At 42.9% G+C, this 20,371-nt stretch overlaps 1 protein-coding gene across 3 annotated transcripts; it reads left to right on the top strand.

Moving 5' to 3' along the window:
* Positions 1-7,628: 7,628 nt before the first annotated feature.
* LOC139553898 (mitochondrial basic amino acids transporter-like) lies at positions 7,629-19,303 on the top strand. 3 transcript variants are annotated; one of them, XM_071366655.1, is made up of 4 exons: positions 7,629-8,111; positions 10,600-10,643; positions 15,255-15,338; positions 16,724-19,303. In XM_071366655.1, the coding sequence occupies exons 1-4, from the start codon at positions 8,072-8,074 to the stop codon at positions 17,495-17,497; spliced, it is 942 nt and encodes a 313-aa protein (XP_071222756.1). In that variant the 5' UTR covers positions 7,629-8,071; the 3' UTR covers positions 17,498-19,303. The 3 variants fall into 3 exon arrangements, with proteins under 3 accessions (XP_071222756.1, XP_071222757.1, XP_071222759.1); XM_071366656.1 differs by lacking the exon at positions 7,629-8,111 and adding an exon at positions 14,439-14,529 and having other exon boundaries at positions 10,620-10,643; XM_071366658.1 differs by lacking the exons at positions 7,629-8,111; positions 10,600-10,643 and adding an exon at positions 14,551-14,962.
* Positions 19,304-20,371: the final 1,068 nt, after the last annotated feature.

The raw sequence follows: 20,371 nt of genomic DNA, 5'->3' as shown, positions 1-20,371 counted from the left end.
GTGTGTAGATTGATGAGGAAGAAAGGTTTTTAATCAATTTGAGAATAATGAAAAAGTCAAAGGGTCTGACTACTTTCCGAAGGCACTGTACACAGTACCAGTCAAAGGTTTGGACACAGCCACTCATTCAAGTTTTTTTTTCTTTTTACTATTTTCTGCATTGTAGAATAATAGTGAAGACATACAACTATGAAATAACACATATGGAGTCATGTAGTAACCAAAAAAGTGTTAAACAAATCAAGATATATTTTATATTTGAGATACTTCAAAGTAGCCCATCGTTGTTTTGATGACAGCTTTGCACACTTGCCAATTTTGTTCTGTATTTCTGGTGGATCAAAATGAAATTGTCAACCAACTTTCTATGGCTTGTTTTAAAAATAAATGTTTTGGAGATGATTTCATTTTCAAATAACCTAAAGTGAGAGGTTGTAATCTGAATACAGGGAAAAGGGCAATTCTTGAACATGGGGTGCTAGAGAACCAGTTCGGATTTAAGTATAACTTTTGTATGACTGAAGCCTTTACTGAGAGGTCTAATGCTTTAATATTTAATCATTTCTGCCCTCAGAATTCATATTGATTAAATAAAATAAAATAAAATGTTATTTGTCACATGCACCGAATACAACAGGTGTTGGCCTTACAGTGAAATGCTTACTTACAAGCCCTTAACCAACAATGCAGCTTTAAGAAAATACCAACAACAAAAAAAGTAAGAGATAAAAGTAAAAAAATAATTAAAGAGCAGCAGTAAAATAACAATAGCGAGGCTATGTACAGGGGGTACCGGTACAGAGTCAATGTGTGGGGGCACCGGTGTCGAGGTAATTGAGGTAACACATACATGTAAGTGGAGTTATTAAAGTGACTATGCACAGATAATAACAGAGAGTAGCAGCAGTGTAGAAGAGGGGGGTGGGGGGGCAATGCAAATAGTCTGCGTAGCCATTTGCAAATAGTCTGGGTAGCCATTTGATTAGATGTTCAGGAGTCTTATTGCTTGGGAGTAAAAGCTGTTTAGAAGCCTCTTGGACCTAGACTTGGCGCTCCGGTACTGCCATGCGATAGCAGAGAGAACAGTCTATGACTAGGGTGGCTGGAGTCTTTGACAATTTTTAGGGCCTTCCTCTGACACCGCCTGAAATAGAGGTCCTGGATGGCAGGAAGCTGGCCCCGGTGATGCCGTACGCATTACCCTCTGTAGTGCCTTGCGGTCGGAGGCCGACCAGTTGCCATACCAGGTGGTGATGCAACCCGTCAGGATGCTCTTGATCGTGTAGCTGTAATACCTTTTGAGGATCTGAGGACCCATGCCAAATATTTTCAGTCTCCTGAGGGGGAATAGGTTTTGTTGTGCACTCTTCACGACAGTCTTGGTGTGCTTGGACCATGATAGTTTGTTGGTGATGTGGACACCAAGGAACTTGAAGCTCTCAACCTGCTCCACTACAGCCCCGTCGATGAGAATGGGGACGTGCTCGGTCCTCCTTTTTCTGTAGTCCATAATCAACTCCTTTGTCTTGATCACATTGAGGGAGAGGAAGTTGTCCTTGCACCACACGGTCAGGTCTCTGACCTCCTCCCTATAGGCTGTCTCATCGTTGTCGGTGATCAGGCCTACCACTGTTGTGTCATCGGCAAACTTAATGGTGTTGGAGTCGTGCTTGGCCGTGCAGTCACGAGAGAACAAGGAGTACAGGAGGGGACTAAGCATGTACCCCTGAGGGGCCCCTGTGTTGAGGATCAGCGTGGCGGATGTGTTGTTACCTACCCTTACCACCTGGGGGCAGCCCGTCCGGAAGTCCAGGATCCAGTTGCAGAGGGAGGTGTTTAGTCCCAGGGTCTTTAGCTTAGTGATGAGCTTTGAGGGCACTATGGTGTTGAACGCTGAGCTGTAGTCAATGAATAGCATTCTCACATAGGTGTTCCTTTTGTCTAGGTGTGAAAGGGCGGTGTCGAGTGCAATAGAGATTTCATCATCTGTGGATATGTTGGGGCGATATGCAAATTGGAGTGGGTCTAGGGTTTCTCTGATAATGGTGTGTATGTGAGCCATGACCAGCCTTTCAAAGCAATTTATGGCTACAGACGTGAGTGCTACGGGTCGATAGGCATTTAGGCATCATTTAGGCAGGTTCCCTTAGTGTTCTTGGGCACAGGGACTATGATGGTCTGCTTGAAACATTTTGGTATTACAGACTCAGACAGGGAGAGGTTGAAAATGATATGAATAGGCCCACTTTGCTTGGTTTGCCGTTCCAAATAAAAATGAATATTTTTTGCTCCTATAATTTAAAAACAAGTCGAAAGGTGTAGACAAGGTCATAAGCAACTAGCTAAACTGTGACATGACTAAACAGTTAATCTGGGTGATTTTTCCACACATCGACAGGTATTTTCCTTTCCATGGTAGCAAGATCTTTCTATTAAAATGTATTGTAGTGAGATAGTTTCTTTCTTTCGGGATTTGAATCCCGAGTACAGTTGAAGTCGGAAGTTTACATACACCTTAGCCAAATGCAATTAAACTCAGTTTTTCACAATTCCTGACATTTACTCCTAGTAAAAATTCCCTGTCTTAGGTCAGTTAGAATCGCCACTTTATTTTAAAAATGTGAAATGTTAGAATAATAGTAGGGAGAATGATTTATTTCAGCTTTTATTTCTTTCATCACATTCCCAGTGGGTCAGAAGTTTACATACACTCAATTAGTATTTGGTAGCATTGTCTTTAAATTGTTTAACTTGGGTCAAACATTTCAGGTAGCCGTCCACAAGCTTCCCACAATAAGTTGGGTGAATTTTGGCCCATTCCTCCTGACAGAGCTGATGTAACTGAGTCAGGTTTGTAGGCCTCCTTGCTCGCACACGCTTTTTCAGTTCTGCCCACAAATTTCCAATAGGCTTGAGGTCAGGGCTTTGTGATGGACACTCCAATACCTTGACTTTGCTGTCCTTAAGCCATTTTGCCACAATTTTAGAAGTATGCTTGGGGTCATTGTCCATTTGGAAGACCCATTTGCGACCAAGCTGTAACTTCCTGACTGATGTCTTGAGATGTTGCTTCAATATATCCACATAATTTTCCATCTTCATGATGCCATCTATTTTGTGAAATGCACCAGTCCCTCCTGCAGAACAGCATCCCCACTACACGATGCTGCCACCCCTGTGCTTCAAGGTTGGGATGGTGTTCTTCGGCTTGCAAGCCTCCCCCTTTTTCCTCCAAACATAACGATGAACATTATGGCCAAACAGTTCTATTTTTCTTTCATCAGACTAGAGGACATTTCTCCAAAAAGTACGATCTTTGTCCCCATGTGCAGTTGCAAACCGTAGTCTGGCTTTTTTATGGCGGTTTTGGAGCAGTGGCTTCTTCCTTGCTGAGCGGCCTTTCAGGTTATGTCGATATAGGACTCGGTTTACTGTGGATAAAGATACTTTTGTACCTGTTTCCTCCAGCGTCTTCACAAGGTCCTTTCCTGTTGTTCTGGGATTGATTTGCACTTTTCGCACCAAAGTACGTTCATCTCTAGGAGACAGAACACGTCTCCTTCCTGAGCAGTATGACGGCTTTGTGGTCCCATGGTGTTTATACTTGCGTACTATTGTTTGTACAGATGAACGTGGTACCGTCAGGTGTTTAGAAATTGCTCCCAAGGATGATCCAGACTTGTGGAGGTCTACAATTTTTTTTCTGAGGTCTTGGCTGATTTCTTTTGTTTTCTCCATGATGTCAAGCAAAGAGGCACTGAGTTTGAAGGTAGGCCTTGAAATACATGTAAACTTGCGACTTCAGCTGTATCTCTGAATCCACAATATGGCAGACGTCATAACACATACGCTTTCTCTAAAACAGGATATGGTCAATAAAATCTATGGCTGCACTGAAATCTAGCAGTGTAGCTCCCACAATCCTCTTATTATCAATTTCTTTCAACCAATCATCAGTCATTTGTTTCAGTGCAGTAAATGTTGAATGGCCTTCTCTATAAGCATGCTGAAAGTCTGTTGTTAATTTGTTTACATAGGAGCATTGTATTTTGTCAAAAACAATTTGTCCAACTGTTTGCTAAGAGCTGGCAGCAAGCTGATAGGTCTGCTGTTAGAGCCAGTAAAGGCTTCTTTACCCCTATTGGGTAGAGGATTGACTTTGGCTTGAGGCCTGAGGACAAAGACCTTCCTCTCAGCTCAGATTAAAGATATGAATGTCAGGAGTGTCTATAGAGTCAGCTACCATCCTCAGTAGCTTTCCATCTAAGTTGACAACGCTAGGAAGTTTGTCATTATTGATCGATAACAATAATTTTTCCACCTCTCCCACACTAACTTTACAAAATATTTCAAGAACAACTGGTGCTGTGAGTTTAGGCTAGCAGGATTCAAGGATGCTATGAGTTAGGATATCAGGACCTGCTTAGACAAAGCAATTGTTACAGTAGACCAAACGATTGCAATACTGTATATTGGATAATATATGTACGCAGTATTGTCATTACAATAAGTATCAAATGAAATTGTATTTGTCACCTGCTTCATAAACAACAGGTGTAGACTAACAGTGAAATGCTGATTTACGGGCCCTTCCCAACAATGCAGAGAGAGAGTAAACAACAGGTGTAGACTAACAGTGAAATGATGATTTATGGGTCCTTCCCAACAATGTAGAGAAATAATAGAAAAAGAATAACACGAGGAATAAATACACAATGAGTATAACTTGGCTATATACACAGGGTACCGGAATCGACGTGCAGGGGTACAAAGTAATTGAGGTAGATATGTACATATATATAGGGGTAAAGTGACTAGACAACAGGACAGATAATAAGCAGTAGCAGCAGCGTATGTGATGAGTCAAAAGAGTTAGTGCAAAAAAAAGGGTTCAATGCAAATTGTCCTGGTAGCTATTTGGTCAAATGTTTAGCAGTCTTAATATGGTTTGGATGGTAAAAGCTGTTCAGGGTCCTGTTAGTTCCAGACGTGGTACATGGGTACCGCTTGCCCTGCGGTAGCAGAGAGAACAGTCTATGCCTTGGGGGTGGCTGCAGAGCCTTGCTGTCGGGTGCCAAGCAGTTGCCATACTAAGCGGTGATGCAGCCAGTCAAGATCCTCTCAATGGTGCAGCTGTAGAACTTTTTGAGGATCTGAGGGGTCATACCAAATCTTTTCAGCTTCCTGAGGAGGAAGAGGCTTTGTAATGCCTTCTTCATGGCTGTGTTGGTGTCTGTGGACCATGTTAATTCCTTAGTGATGTGGACACCGAGGAACGAAGGTCTCGACAAGCTCCACTGCAGCCCCATCATTATGGATCAGGGCGTGCTCGGACTTCCTGTAGTCCACAATCAGCTCCATTGTCTTGTTGACATTGAGGGAGAAGTTGTTGTCCAGGCACCACACTGCCAGGTCACTGACCTCCTCCCTGTAGGCTGTCTCATCATTGTCGGTGATCAGGCCTACCACCATCGTGTCATCAGCAAACTTAATGATGTGTTGGAGTCATGCGCGACCACGCATTCGTGGGTGAACATGGAGTACACCCCTGAGGGGCCCCCGTGTTGAGGGCCAGCGTGGCGGATATGTTGTTGCCTACCCTAACTACCTGGGGGCTGCCCGTCGGGAAGTCCTGAGCTTACTGGTGAGCTTGGAGGGCACTATGGTGTTGAACGCTGAGCTGTAGTCAATGAACAGCATTCTCACATAGGTGTTACTCTTGTCCACATGGGAGAGGGCAGTGTGGAGTGCAATAGAGCTTGCGTCATCTGTGGATCTGTTGGGGAGATATGTGAATTTGAGTGGGTCCAGGTAAAAACGATGACATAAAGAGCCCTTGTTGAAACACTGTGCCATGTTTAACGTTGAGAATCGCAGAACGGTGAAACTTACTAAATGACTGAAGAGTTTGACTGTGTGTTGTTAGGTGGCTTCTTGTGTAAATATTTTCCGTCTGGATTTTAATGATTTGTATCATCACCCCCTGAGATGATGGCGTTGATGTGAGCCATGACCAGCCTTTCAAAGCATTTCATGGCTACAGATCTGATTATTTAGACAGGTTACCTTGGTGTTTTTGGGCACAGGAACTATGGTGGTCTGCTTGAAACATGTAGTTATTACAGACTCGGTCCGGGAGAGGTTGAAAATGTCAGTGAAGAAACTTGCCAGGCGGTCAGTGCATGCTCTGCGTACGCGTCCTGATAATTCGTCTGGCCCCGCGGACTTGTGATATGTGTGAATCCAATCAGTTTTCATACATTGATTCAAAACATGCATACACACATACACGATAACATACACACTATATATACACATGGATTTAGTACTGTAGATATGTGGTAGTGGTGGAGTAGGGGCCTGAGGGCACACAGTGTGTTGTGAAATCTGTGAATGTATTGTAATGTTTTTAAAATGGTATAAACTGGTTTAATTTAGCTGGACTCCAGGAAGAGTAGCTGCTGCTTAGGCAGCAGCTAATGGGGATCCATAATAAATACAAATACAAATACAAACTTCACATTAAATGTTTTTGTTGAAATTACATGGAAACAACATTGATTCAACCAGGTTTTTCCCAGTGGGTCTCTCTCTCACTCTCTCAATTAAATTAAATTCAAACAGCTTTATTGGCATGGGAAACATATATTTACATTGCCAAAGCAATTGAAATAGATAATAAACAAAAGTGAAATAAACTATATTATATAAAATACATTATCTCTCTCTGTCTCTTTCTCTCTCTCTCTCTCTCTCTCTCTCTCTCTCTCTCTCTCTCTCTCTCTCTCTCTCTCTCTCTCTCTCTCTCTCTCTCTCTCTCTCTCTCTCTCTCTCTCTCTCTCTATCTCTCTCTCTCTCCCTCTGTCTCTCTGTCTACCCCCCCTCTCTCTTCCTCTCTCTCAAGTGATAAAATTGGATACTAGTTATGCAAACATGGGCATGGCAAGCAAGGGAGGGTCAGGTATCAGTGACTCAAGAAGTCTTACTGTAGGTGTATAAGCCAAAAGGATTACACGTCTGGTAGGGACAAGCACTGTTGAAATGCCCCGATGCCTCAACATCCCAATGGATAAAATACACCAACAAATATTCACAGAAGTATAAAGAAACTATAGTATTAAACCTAAGAAATGTAAGTACCTTTGGTCACTTTCAAGAATACAGCTGAATATGCTAATATAAACTAGCTACAATGTATATATTTTTGCAGCTCCAAAAAATAAAAGTGCAACAATAACCATATATTTTTTATGTTAACATACAGTTCGTTTTTTTTTACCAGATTGTTTTTTCAGAATGTCTAAAACGCTACAGATGTTGCAATCTTGCCTGTCGTTTGTCTTGGTTAATATTTTACAATATTTCCCCCGTAACATCTGGTTTGGGGTCTGTTTTGATACTTGGGTACTATAGGTTACTAGGAGTAAATGGTTAGACTAGGTTCGGGAGAGCTGATCATAAATCAGTTGTTTGGATCAGAAAGTACTGTGGTCAGTGCTTTTGATCATAACCCGTGAAAAATCAACTCGAGCCAATCAGCGTGCGGGGCGGTAGGGGTGTTGTCTTCATCACAGTGATCTGATTGGGCTAAATGGTTGGTTAAAAGGGGCTTTGAATTTCACGGGAGACAGTCAGAAATAGAAACAACGTGCGGAAGGAAGCAGACAGCTGGTGGGGGTAGCTAGGTAGTGAACTGTGGGAGCGCCTCAATTCAATAATCAAATCATACACATTAAGCTACTTAGCTATCTGTCTTATTCAAGAGCTCACGTGGGTAGTGTTATCAACAGCCCTTTGCGAACTCGCTTTTATTCAAGAGGAGAAGAGAACTAGCTAGTTAACGTTACTGTAGCTAGCAATTCAGCTATCCTTTAACGTTACAGATGCAACCATCAAACTACAGGTCGAAACTGATAGTTATCTAAATTATTCGTCTATTTTGAAGCAATACAAGATTGTAGCTAGCTTTTTCACCAAGCCAGAACTTTGAATTAGATAGCCCCGTGTGCTACGGAGAAATACAGCATCATTGATAGCTAGCTTTTGACTAATTCAAAGACTCCTTGAGGGAATGGACTTTACATTGGACTTTGCAGCAGGATGCATAGGAGGTAAGTTAACTAAAGTTAGTTAGAAAGCACACCCATGGATAGATTGTAGATTGCTTCAATGCTTGCTACGTGGCAGCACGGAGTCATATAAAGGGCTTGCAAAATGCATCAGGTTGGAAACGCTTTGAATGAATGATTCATGTGTTTGGCTAGCAAAGCTAGTTAGCCAATGCAGGAATGTGCCTAGTGATGGCGCAAGTTTGCCCCCAAAAAATTTCGTTTCATGGATGGAAAATTACCGAGTACTGTTCATTGTATATGAAATGTGCTTAGCTGGCTAAACCTGTTTTGGTTTCTTAGAATCACAAAATATATTTTTGTGAAACTTTATGCTCCCACCCATACAATTCCATTCATTCCAAACCATGTGCTGGGAGTGGTAAAAATGGGCGCAGTCCACTCTCAAGCACCAATTACATTAGCGACATACACATTCAACTTCACATGGTCAAAATGATGAATAATAAGAGCGAAATTGGTACATTCTTTAGATTTGTCAGGGTACAAAGAATACCCCTCCCCTAAACTAAACCAGGTGTAGTTTTAACGATTGGGCGTTTTGAAATAGGACCTGTGTAGCATTTTACCACAGTTTCTTTGATTTTACTACATTGTTAAAATTCTTATCCACAGGAAGTCAATTCCTATCTTCCTATCAATATTTATCATTGGTTTTCTTAACCCCATCTCAATTAATATGAATGTCAGCTTAGCCAGAACGTTTATTTATAAATAAGTCTATGATTGGGCGTTATTGCAATAATGTCTCAGCTACTAATAATGTCTTGAAAGTGGGGGTCAGACAAATGTTCTTTAGCGTCATCTTTCTGCCAAATCAAATGTATTTATAAAGCCCTTCGTACATCAGCTGATATCTCAAAGTGCTGTACAGAAACCCAGCCTAAAACCCCTAACAGCAAGCAATGCAGGTGTAGAAGCACGGTGGGTCTTTCCTACAAAACTGACATTTGACATAATTATCAGGTGTAATTTTTCATGTCCTTTTGAATCACTGAGATTGGGATCTGTACTGATCAATTTAATGCATTTTGAATAGATTTTATTCAAATACAATTTCCACTTCTCATTACTGCAACAGTCCAACTAAGTAATAAGTTCAATTTTTTTTAAAACATTGCTCCCCTAATGAAAAGGCCTGAGTTAAACATAACACTGGGAAAATATATTCATACTGAACAAAAATATAAATGGAACATTTTCAAAGATTTTACTGAGTTCAAGTTCATTTAAGGAAATCAATCGATTGAAATAAATTCCCTAGGCCCTAATCTATGGATTTCACATGACTGGGCAGCGATGGGTGGGCCTATGCCCTCCAATTGGCAGCCTGGCCAACTCACTAGGGAGCCTGGCCCAGCCAATCAGAATGAGCTTTATTACAGACAGAAATACTCCTCAGAACCCTAATTTGAGCTTTTTAGCCGTTTTGTTGAGACGGCCAAGTGGCTAAAGGCAGAGTTTGAGAATACGAACCTCCTTCTGAAAGCATATAAGCAAATAAATTAACTTGTGCTCATCTAAAGACGACTACTCCTAGATGATGCATCATGGGTGAATACAATTTTTATTTAAAAACTGGAGTTTTTACAGGAACTTAGTGTTACCAAAATGAGATGCATGTCCAGACACTTTGTACATAAATATTATAGTAACACTTCATTTTTATTTCTGGACAAACTACAGCAACATATTTTGTTTTATTCAAATAAGTTAGGTTTTTCTGAAGTAAAATGACCTGCGAATTGAGTCTAGATGAATTTCAGTAATGTAAATTTGGGGTGAAAATGTAAAATAATTCAGGCAAATGTATATATAAGAAAAATGACACTTTGCCAAAATCTAAACATCTTAGTCCTTAAATCTAAAATTGTATTGGTTGTGTATGAAATTGTGCAGTGAAATGCATATGTTTGTACACAACACACACAGAATGTCAATTGATTTTTGCAGATGCATCATGGGTTTTGTAACTCACGTTTTAAAACTGGTTTCATGAGAATCACATGAATGCACCACTGCTTCACTCACTCAAACACCAAGCCAGAACACATACAAGTGGCCCTAACCTGAAACGGCCCTGGGTAGGGTTTATCCTGTGATGTACAGGTGGTGTCACACAGTATTGCGTTTTCTTCTCGCTAACAATGTCAAGGACACGTGTACAGTACAGTGAACAGCTGATGGGCAGTCCAGAGAAGACTGTTTGTTCTTGTGTACTGCACTTGATATTCAAACATGCACCCACCACCACTGAACGTGTTGTAACTTGCATCAGGTCTAGGCTCAAAGACTGAGTATTAAACAGTGTCTCCATGCTGTTTACTCTACCTATACTTGTACTTAGTTACCACTCTTTCTCCAAGTTGTCAGGTTTTGTAATTGTTTCACTTAGCTTTAGACCACATTACATATCAACCTTCTCCAACAAGCAAAGTGCTGATTAATTGTTCATCTTTGTCATTTCCAGGTGCTGCCGGTGTCTTGGTCGGGCATCCTTTTGACACTGTAAAGGTGGGTTTATGTTTTTTCTGGTTGGCAAATGCCTGGCAAGTGTCATTTTTTTCCTTAAAAATCACACTGAAATGAAATTCCTATTTAGCTACCGTGGGGTTTATCAAGGCTCCTCGAAAGGGCACGTTTGAATATAGATGAGATGACCTAAAGTGTTTGATAAAGTATGAAATATTCATGCTCTCTCCCAATCAAAACGTTTCAGGAACCGCATTTCTCAGCTTTTACTTGCAAATAGTAAACCGCACTTTTTTTCCAGACCACACACACGTGGGTATTTTGGCTCGTTTTCTGACCTAGAGTCATATCTACACACTGCTGTTTTAAAAAGTAGAACGCATAACATTCTTAACCCAGTGTCTTACTGCAACCCAGTCTGTTCTGTTCCAAGAACAGACATCTCCTTCTAGTTAGGACCAGAGCTAAAGAGCTGTTTTGTTGTCTCTGCATGGCATGTTGGCAGTGCATGTTGAAGCTTGCTGAGCAACAGTATCAGACTCACAATGTGCACACAACAAACAATTGACTTATCCAGAAGCATGCCAGGTTTCTGTCTGTTATAGTTGAGATTTCAAGATATTCCCTTTTTTTTTTTTTGTATGAGTGAGTGTATAGCCTCAAGCTCAGCTGACTCCTACTCTCATCATATGCATAACCCAAATATAGTTTTGACTAACACCTAAGCCACATGATATGTTGGAGCTGTGACAGCGTAGGTCATTGGAAAGCTCTGTAAATAAACAGTTGAGTTATACACTTCATTGGGTCATGGACTCTACAAGGTGTCAAGTTCTACAGGGATTCTGAACCATGTTGAGTCCAATGCGTCCCACAGTTGTCAGGATGTCCTTTGGGTGGTGGACCATTCTTAATACACACAGGAAACTTTGGATTATGGTATGTAACCCCAGTTCTTTGAAGGAGACAAGGGAGACCTCTCACTATGGGACTCGCCTTCTTTGCGGGTCATTGGTTGAAGCCTTATTCAATCACACCAGTCAGAGCTTTGTGGGTGTATGCCCTATGTGTCTATATAACACCCTGCACTGATCTGGTTTCCTCATTCTAAGAACTACCTCTTACACAAGTCAGAGAACAAAATATTCTATTTCAGTCAACTCGGTTCGACATCTCACTATGGAACACTTGCAGAATGCCCCGATTGCCAATATCCTGTTTCCTGAGAATCCTGTTGTGGTACACGGTAATGTGCCTGATCCATCCTACTTTGCTCCACCGCCAAGGACTGTGTGCGGAGGGAGGGCGCAGTTAACATCCAGGCGATAGAACCTCACCAAGGGGAAGCCCAACTAGCCACCGCACAAAGATGGAGATGCCTCTGAACAGTGCCCGTTGTGGCAATTCCTCTAGTGGAATGTTCTCGGACACCCAGGGGAGACTGCAATCCCCAACAACTGTACACCTTGGCGATAGCCTCCAATGGGAGAGGCGTTGTTCGGACAAAGCTCTACCCTGAGCAGGGTTGGCAAAGCAAACAGTTGGTCATAGTTTCATAATGGCCTAGTCCTGTCCATGTAGATGTGCAGGGCGCGCACCGGACACAATGTGTTAAGGCGCCGCTGCTCTGGAGAAGAGCACGTCGGAGGGTGGAAGAGGTCAGTGGCTTGAATACTGTAAGTCATGGGAATGCCCTTTAGAAATGAAAGCGACGTATCATAACCTTGAAGTAGTCGAGGGGGGGCAGCGCAAACTGAGTGCATGAAGGATGAAGCGAGGATGAACCGAGCATGCGTGAAGGTCGCTAGCGCGCTAGGCCAAGGCGAGAAACGGGGCCGATGTATATGTCACCATCGACCTATCGTCCGACCTGACAAGGACATGTCGGCCCTGTAGGAATGGACAAAAGTGCCAGAGGGCTAATAACAGTTTAGAGCTAGAACGTAGTCTGACCATACGCCGTTTACTGTACGCCCTTCGTGGACTGCTCCCTCCTCCCATCCCTATAGTGATGCATCTATTTGTCACTACTTTGCGTGTGAAGACTGTCCCAGTAGGGCAGCCCCGCGTCAGGAGGGATTGAAGTGCCGATAGACACTTTCCTGAGAGAAGCACGTACCTGTGGATAGACTAGTTCAAGCAGAGTGAGGTCACCCACCGCTGGATAGCTGAGTTAAGGAGACCAAGCAGAACCACTACAATCATGGAGCCTAGGAAGCCTCAGACGCGTCTAGTATGTGGCTGATGTTGCCGTGCAAAACAGAGGCAGTGGTGAAAATGTCACTCTCCATGGTGAGGGCTGCTTGACAGGCTACCGAGACAATCCCAAAAATATTTTCCATGTACTTCACTCTATGTCACTGGAGGACACTGGAGTCCAGCTGAGTGCAATGCACACAACTAGCGGGGTTGATGGGAGCCTCCATAGCGTATTCAACGCCGAGACAAGTAGTACAGAGCGTATGGGAATCTGTCCCGGACATGTAATGCCTGCAGTTGCCAGGGTGAGCGTTGATAGGCTTTTGCTGCTTTTTCTCCCCCTTCCCTGACGACTTGGCCGGTAAGCCTGTTGACATTGCGTTTCGGCAGGACGGACAAAAGCAAATGGAATTACCGGTTTAGCTAGCTAGCCACTCCAGGCGCTGCTCCTACAATGGGAAGTCGGGAGAGACACTGGGTAACGTGAGCTTGAGCCAGGTAAGCAGAAACAGACAGCTTTATTTACCAGGGTGGTGAGAAATAAATGCCGTCTTTATACTTTCAGTGTAGTGAATTAGCTGGCTTTCTTTACCTGAGTGTTGATAGCCAGCTAGCCGAGCTGTCGTGTGGGATACAAAGTGCCGACTCGGTCTGTAAACCAAGTAACTTGAGGTAGATCGAACGGCTGGGTTATCTTTCACAGGGGAATGAAAAAGGGATGGTGCTTCAATGGTGGGGTAACACACTGAAGAAACATAACCGCTCTTGCTAGCCAAACAAACTGAATGGGGCTTTAGCCCGGAGATTGCTAGCTACAACATCAGTGGTGCCGTTAGCCCACTAGCTAGCCAAGATACTCGAAAGTTCAGCTAGCTAACTCCGAAAGTGGGAACCGACAGAGCTAGAGACCCTGGGTAGAAGTAGCTAAAATTTGTGGGAACCTGCTATTAGCAGGATGCTAAAACAGTGCAGCTAGCTAGCTAACGACGCCAATTGTGTGAATGCCAGGCAACAGGTGTACAGTACCTAGCCGATAACAAAAAAGTGCTGCTATATGAGGTAACTTCACTCGGTAAAGTGAAGCTGAAGTAAGCAGCATTCCTGAAAAATAGAAAGCAAGCCACTCAATGCTATGTGTTGGGGTAGTAACCCACACCGAAAGGAACTGTTAAGTTGAGAGCTAGTTTACTGAATAAAGCTGTGTAACGGGCTAGATATAAGCCACTCGGGGCGTACACACACAGCTCTGATTGGCCTGTTAGGCGTGATTGAATAAGGCTTCAAATAATGACCCGCAAAAGGGGCCGTGTCACATAGTGAGATGTCGACTGAAAGAACTGTTGAGTGTGGAAAAACCCAGCAGTGTTGCAGCTCTTGACACAAACCGGTGCGCCTGGCACCTACCTACTACCATACCCTGTTCAAAGGCACTTCAATATTTTGTCTTGCGCATTCACCCTCTGAATGTCACACATACACAATCCATGTCTCAATGATCTCAAGGCTTAAAAATTATTCTTTAACCTGTCTCCTCCCCTTTTAACAAGGGATCATAGCTTTCACCTGGTCAGGTTGTTTTGTACACTCAGTGTATCTGCAGGTGTTCTTCTGTGTTTGTTTTTCCGTTTCACATTTTAGGGGTTTGCATTTTTGAATGCTATGGATCCCCCTGTATACAAGATTCTACTTCCAACCTGCCGGTAAAACATATTTTAAGGCAGTGTGCAAGGTATTTTTGAAAGTACATTTCTAGTAAAGTTATACCAATCATGGCAATACAGTTTTGCATGAGTGGCTATTTTGAGCCTAATAATCAGGTTTAATTGTTTTAATGATACAATTTACGAGGTTTATACTGAAATGTCTTCTAAGAGCTGTAATTTGCAGACACTGAATCTTGAAATATTTTTGCTGTGTACTCGTAATAATCTCTAAGCGTACAAGTTACAACACATGTATCAGGATATTTATACTTGATATTTTGACAATTTGAGTCAAACTTTAATTTTTTTATTAAAAAAAATATTTTGAGAACAGAAATGTGGAGAGAGGGACACTGTTTGTTTTATCCCTGAACAGGGAGGGCTGTCTTTAACAGCATAAGTGTCACTGTGTTTTAGATGAGGGATATACAACCTCTGCACGGATGTGTGACCTAGCTAGTAAGTACGGTCTAGGTCTTCTTTTTCTCCCCGTGTTTTGTTTTGTGAAGGAAAAAAAATATCTTCCAGACTTTAAATAAGTAGCACAAAATACTTAAAGAAAAAATATATATATTTTACTGTTTTGTCACCCAAATCAACTATTATATTGTAGTACATTTCACAATAACCTTTTTGTTGTTGTGTATATTCTCTTTTCCTATGCGTTTTATGTGTGATGTATTTATTGTTATTAAATGTGGCTGTATTGCCTTCTGTGCTTTTTCGCTAACATTGAGGCTTCCATTTTCAGGTACGACTCCAAGTTCAGAGTGTGGACAGACCTCTGTACCGCGGCACGTATCACTGCTTCCAGTCTATCGTACGGCAAGAGTCGGTGAGTACGACCACTACCGTTACGGAATCAAGTCATAAACTGTTGACATGCGATTGCGTTTTAGAATTGTTGGCCTTTTTATAAAAGCATATTTCACTCCATCAGCAATGAGCTGAGAAGCTGCAGCATTTCTAGCGCTGTCTGACAAGTGATATTCCGCCCAAAATAGTCTAGGTATGTTGTGCACGTGCTATAAATGGCGACTAATGAAAATACACCTATAGACCTATAAGCATGACGGTCAAATGTGTTGACATTGACTGATATTTCCATCAATTAATTAAGAGCGTTATTTACGCAATGGGATTGTATTTTTTTTTTTATCCTGGTCAATTTGGCCGGCAATTTAAAAAACAAAAAAAATCTTCTGTTCATATAATTTATTTTGGTCAAAATCCGGCAATTACCAGCTAACGGAAACCCTGGTGTGTGGGTAGTCACCAGTGGTGAAATCCTTTCATTCAAATTGATTTGTTTTTGGAGGTGTTTGCCACTGCAGCGCCATGAGGCATTGCCATGTGCTCTGTGCAGTGCCAACTACTGTTGTACCATTTGGTTAGAACAGGGCTCTACTCAGAAGGGTCTCTTGCTAGTCTTGTGTTTCAATCATAGAGAATGATAGTGGCCAAAAGGCTGTTTTAGCATGGGCAGCTCCATTGAGGGCTTCCACCATTTTAAAGTTGTCAACTGGGTGGGAATTCCTATGGGTTGTAACCTCAATGGCGCTCCCAATGCTGTCACAGACGCTATAATGGCACATACTGTATATAAAGATGAGTCCTCTATCTATCTCTATGGCTTCAACACGGAGGTCAGTCTAGCAGAGAGCCTATTGGCCAGTCTGGGGGGGAGGAGGTTGGGAAAGATATCAGTAGCCAAGGTCAATCGGGGTGTTACGCCTGCTGCATGGCTAAATTAAGAGAACCACCTTGTCACTTGAGCCGGTTAAGTATTAGGGTAAGGCTGTCAGTATTATAGTGGAATAGCAGCTTAGTATTTTAGCCTTATGAAGAGTATGTCCTTAAACAACATTTATTGTGGTAAAAGTGTGATTTGGCTGTGGCAAACTACTACTAATGTGTGTTTGTGCCAAGTTCTTCAGCTTCATTCAACTTAAATTACCATATTACGTCTCTCGCTCTTTCTGTCTCTCGCTCTTTCTGTCTCTCGCTCTTTCTGTCTCTCGCTCTTTCTGTCTCTCGCTCTTTCTGTCTCTCGCTCTTTCTGTCTCTCGCTCTTTCTGTCTCTCGCTCTTTCTGTCTCTCGCTCTTTCTGTCTCTCGCTCTTTCTGTCTCTCGCTCTTTCTGTCTCTCGCTCTTTCTGTCTCTCGCTCTTTCTGTCTCTCGCTCCTTCTGTCTCGCTCTCGCTCTGCCGTGTGTCCACAGATGACGGGTCTGTACAAAGGCATTGGCTCCCCCATGATGGGCCTGACCTTTATCAATGCCATCGTGTTCGGTGTCCAGGGCAACGCCATGCGCAGGCTGGGCCACGACACGCCGCTCAACCAGTTCCTGGCCGGGGCGTCGGCGGGCGCGTTGCAGAGCGTCATTTGCTGCCCCATGGAGCTGGCTAAGACGCGCATGCAGCTGCAGGGGCTGGGCGAGAGGAAGTCCAAGCAGAAGCTGTACAAGAACTCTCTGGACTGCCTGGTGCGCATCTACCGGAAGGAGGGCTTCCGCGGTATCAACCGGGGTATGGTGACCACGCTAGTCCGTGAGACACCGGGTTTCGGGATCTACTTCCTGACCTACGACGTACTGACGCGCTCTCTGGGCTGTGAACCCGATGACCCCTACATGATCCTCAAGTTGCTGTTTGCCGGAGGCATGTCGGGCATCGCCTCGTGGATCTCCACCTACCCCGTGGACGTCATAAAGTCCCGGCTCCAGGCAGACGGCGTGGGCGGCCACAACAAGTACAATGGCATCGCTGACTGTGTGCGTCAGAGCCTGAAGCGAGAGGGCTGGCGGGTGTTCACGCACGGCCTCACCTCCACGCTGCTCCGGGCGTTCCCCGTCAACGCCACAACCTTCGCCACCGTGACTCTGTTCCTCATGTACATGCGAGACGATGAGGGCGCCGTCAAAGACTGCGAGCCCCTGCCTGCCCACTCCTCGCTCACTGTGAGCCCACAGCAGGCCCAGCCCTCAAGCTTGTGAATGGGAGAAGATGGTGTTTCTGCTCTGGTGACCCTTATTGGGTTGGAAGTGGGCCCACAATGCACCAGCTAATAAGCTGATGTGACTTGACCACTCAACGTCAGCTTCACGAAGGCTATTTTTACAAGATGTATGTATGTTCAGATGGTAAACCGCGCTTGTAAATACTTGTCCCGTTTTGACCTCTGGTTTTGTACAGAGCACCCTTTTTTATATAATTGTTTAGTCTTTTTGAGAACTAATTGGTAAATCGTGGGGGGGAAAACTAGCAGTGAAAAAGCACAAAAATGGCTGACCTAGTCATCCCTTATACATGTATATGTGTGCACAGCTGAGTATATTTATGTATGTCTGAAGGGCTTGTGGTAATGACTGGAGTGGAATCTGTGTAGAATAGTATCAAACACATGGTTTCCAGGCGTTTGATACCGTTCCATTTGTTCCGTTCCGGCCATTTATTATGAGCCGTTTTCCCCTCAGCAGCCTCCACTGGTCTGAAGGTATGTACGTATGCTCTACTGTATAGATACATGAAGCTTTCCTATTAAAATACTCATTAGTAGAGTCCGAGCCAGCGATTCCAAACTAAGGGTCCATTCACACAGCTCGAGGGGGGGAACTCATCCAGGAAGGAAGCCATTTCATTGGTTCTAATCAATGATTTTGCCGGCTAGGACCAATGAAATTACTTCCTTGCATAGATTTTTACGGCGAGCAGTGTGAATGCACCCCCATAGGTCCGAGTGAAGATTCTCTCAAGGATTTTTTTTAATCTACCCTGTTAGAATGCCACTGGATATTCCAGAGTTGGGTGTGAGGTCTGCATTAGCTGGTTCCTGATTTAAATTACTCTTGGCTAAATTTACACAGGCAGCCCAATTCTGATCTTTTGCCCAATTGTTGGTGAAAGAGCTGATCTGTTTGTTCAAAATACCAGTTATTGCAAAATAGATCAGAATTGGGCTACCTGGGTAAAAGCAGCCTTAGTTCTTCTTGATAATCCTAAAGTTAAACACAGTCATGGATTTCAACTCTGTCTTGTCTCAGACCTTGTAAAAGTGACACCTTATTTTTCATTTTACTGAAAGATTCAGAATTAACTGAAACGTTTGCTCGTGTGTGCTGAAATGACTGCATGAAATGTCATGAGCGAAGTGCAGAGCAAAAAATTATAATTGTTTTGATTAAAAACATTTTTTAGTACAATAGCATTGTACTGTATTTGAGGCGGCGCAGTCCCTAGCAGTATAAAACAGCCTGATTCTGTTACATTTTGGGCAAAAGTGGTACATTTTTTACAAACAAACATGATATTGACTATACATCTCATGATTTCTATTTGATAAATTATTCTACACGCATGATATATGTATGTGTAAAGGAATCTCTTGAATATTGCGTCCATTCACGTACAGACCTTGAATTGCAACCGTGTGGTTCACAAGAACATGTTACATTACTAGTTTCTATATGGTGGACGACACTGCTTGTACAGAGATGTGTTACTCATGATGTATTTATACTGTGAACTTGGGTCAGTGCTTTCGCTCCCTCGTCTTGTTTCTTTTATAGCACCTAGACATTCAAGGGCAACTTAACTAAATGGAATGCTGCTTCCTTTCTGTTTTACTGTAATGTAAAACGACCAATCAGAGCTAGATATTTGTTCAGAAGAGCACAAGTGCTTGAAAAGGCCATTTACTCTTAATTTGTACGTGTCATATTTGTTCTGTATCGGTCGTAATGTCTTTCAACCAAAGCAATATGTGGGGGAAAAACATGTCAGAATAAAACTATATGAAATTAGTCTTTGTCATGTCTTTTCAAGACACAGTAACTGAGTACCGTTGTCTGTATTTCTGCCTAAGGCCAGGATTCAATACGATCGCCATTTAAGGTAATTTCCGATTTTGAGCTGACATGCAGCGACGGGTCTACTGAACATTGGCTTTTAAAAGGTGCGTTGTGGTCAACAGTGCGATCGTCATGAAGCTCAACCTTAAGCACATGTAAGGCTAAGCCTGATGCTGTTTTTCATAACCTCTAGTAAATGGCAGCATACGACTGGGGAAAATCCACTTGAATGTTCCTCCCAACTGGTAATTACTAGTGGGAAACTAGTCTATCATCCCGAGCCCCTACTTCTCCCACATGCTGACCTCTGCTAAAGAAATGCCCTTAACAGCAGCAACAAAATATTATTCATGAAGAATCTTTTAATATAGTTTTGGAGGACCATTATTTGTTTGAGCGTGATAGCTGTACTTTTACTTTATGGTTGACACAGTTTGTTTGTCGTTAGCCAATTGGCATTCTCAACGCGTTAAAAGCATGTGAAGGCGTACAACTCGTTGCTCATCGTTTACAGCCCAGTCAAAGCTCTTCTCTGTCCCAGGCACCCCAACGGTGGAACCAGCTTCCCACAGAAGCTAGGACAGCATATTCATAGTCTGGAAAAACCCACCTCTTCACCCCCCCCCCCCCAAAAGGGCCTTTCATGATCTTACACTCACACTTGTCTTTTCCTACTAGCACTGACAGCTACTTTGAGAAGAAATGTACATATTGTGTTATGTGTTTGTCCCACCTAGCTACATTTTTTAAAAGATGAATGCCTTAAACTAAGTCGTTCTGGATAAGAGCGTCTGCTAAATGTAATACCTTGTTGATCAGTGCATATCCGTATCCATCTACCATATGTTAAATCATAGTATAGGTGCATCTCAAACTGAAGGTGACAGGCACTGCTCTAGGACAGGCAGAAATAGATTTTGAAGGCAAAACAAAGGTCCAAGAATGTGTTTTTTTATTTTTTATTCTAGGGCAAAAGAAGGAAATGATTTCTGAAATGCTCCGGTAATGCTGGTTTGGTTT

The sequence above is a fragment of the Salvelinus alpinus genome, chromosome 25 (genome assembly GCF_045679555.1).
Source record: "Salvelinus alpinus chromosome 25, SLU_Salpinus.1, whole genome shotgun sequence".
NCBI lineage: Eukaryota > Metazoa > Chordata > Actinopteri > Salmoniformes > Salmonidae > Salvelinus > Salvelinus alpinus.
Note: the sequence above shows the minus strand (reverse complement) of the source record. Positions and strands in the feature narration are given on the sequence as shown.

Coding starts and splice junctions, on each gene's coding strand:
- LOC139553898 (XM_071366655.1), top strand. CDS start 8,072: ATGGACTTTACATTGGACTTTGCAGCAGGATGCATAGGAG. Junction 8,112..10,599: donor TGCAGCAGGATGCATAGGAG/GTAAGTTAACTA, acceptor TGTCATTTCCAG/GTGCTGCCGGTGTCTTGGTC. Junction 10,644..15,254: donor ATCCTTTTGACACTGTAAAG/GTGGGTTTATGT, acceptor TTCCATTTTCAG/GTACGACTCCAAGTTCAGAG.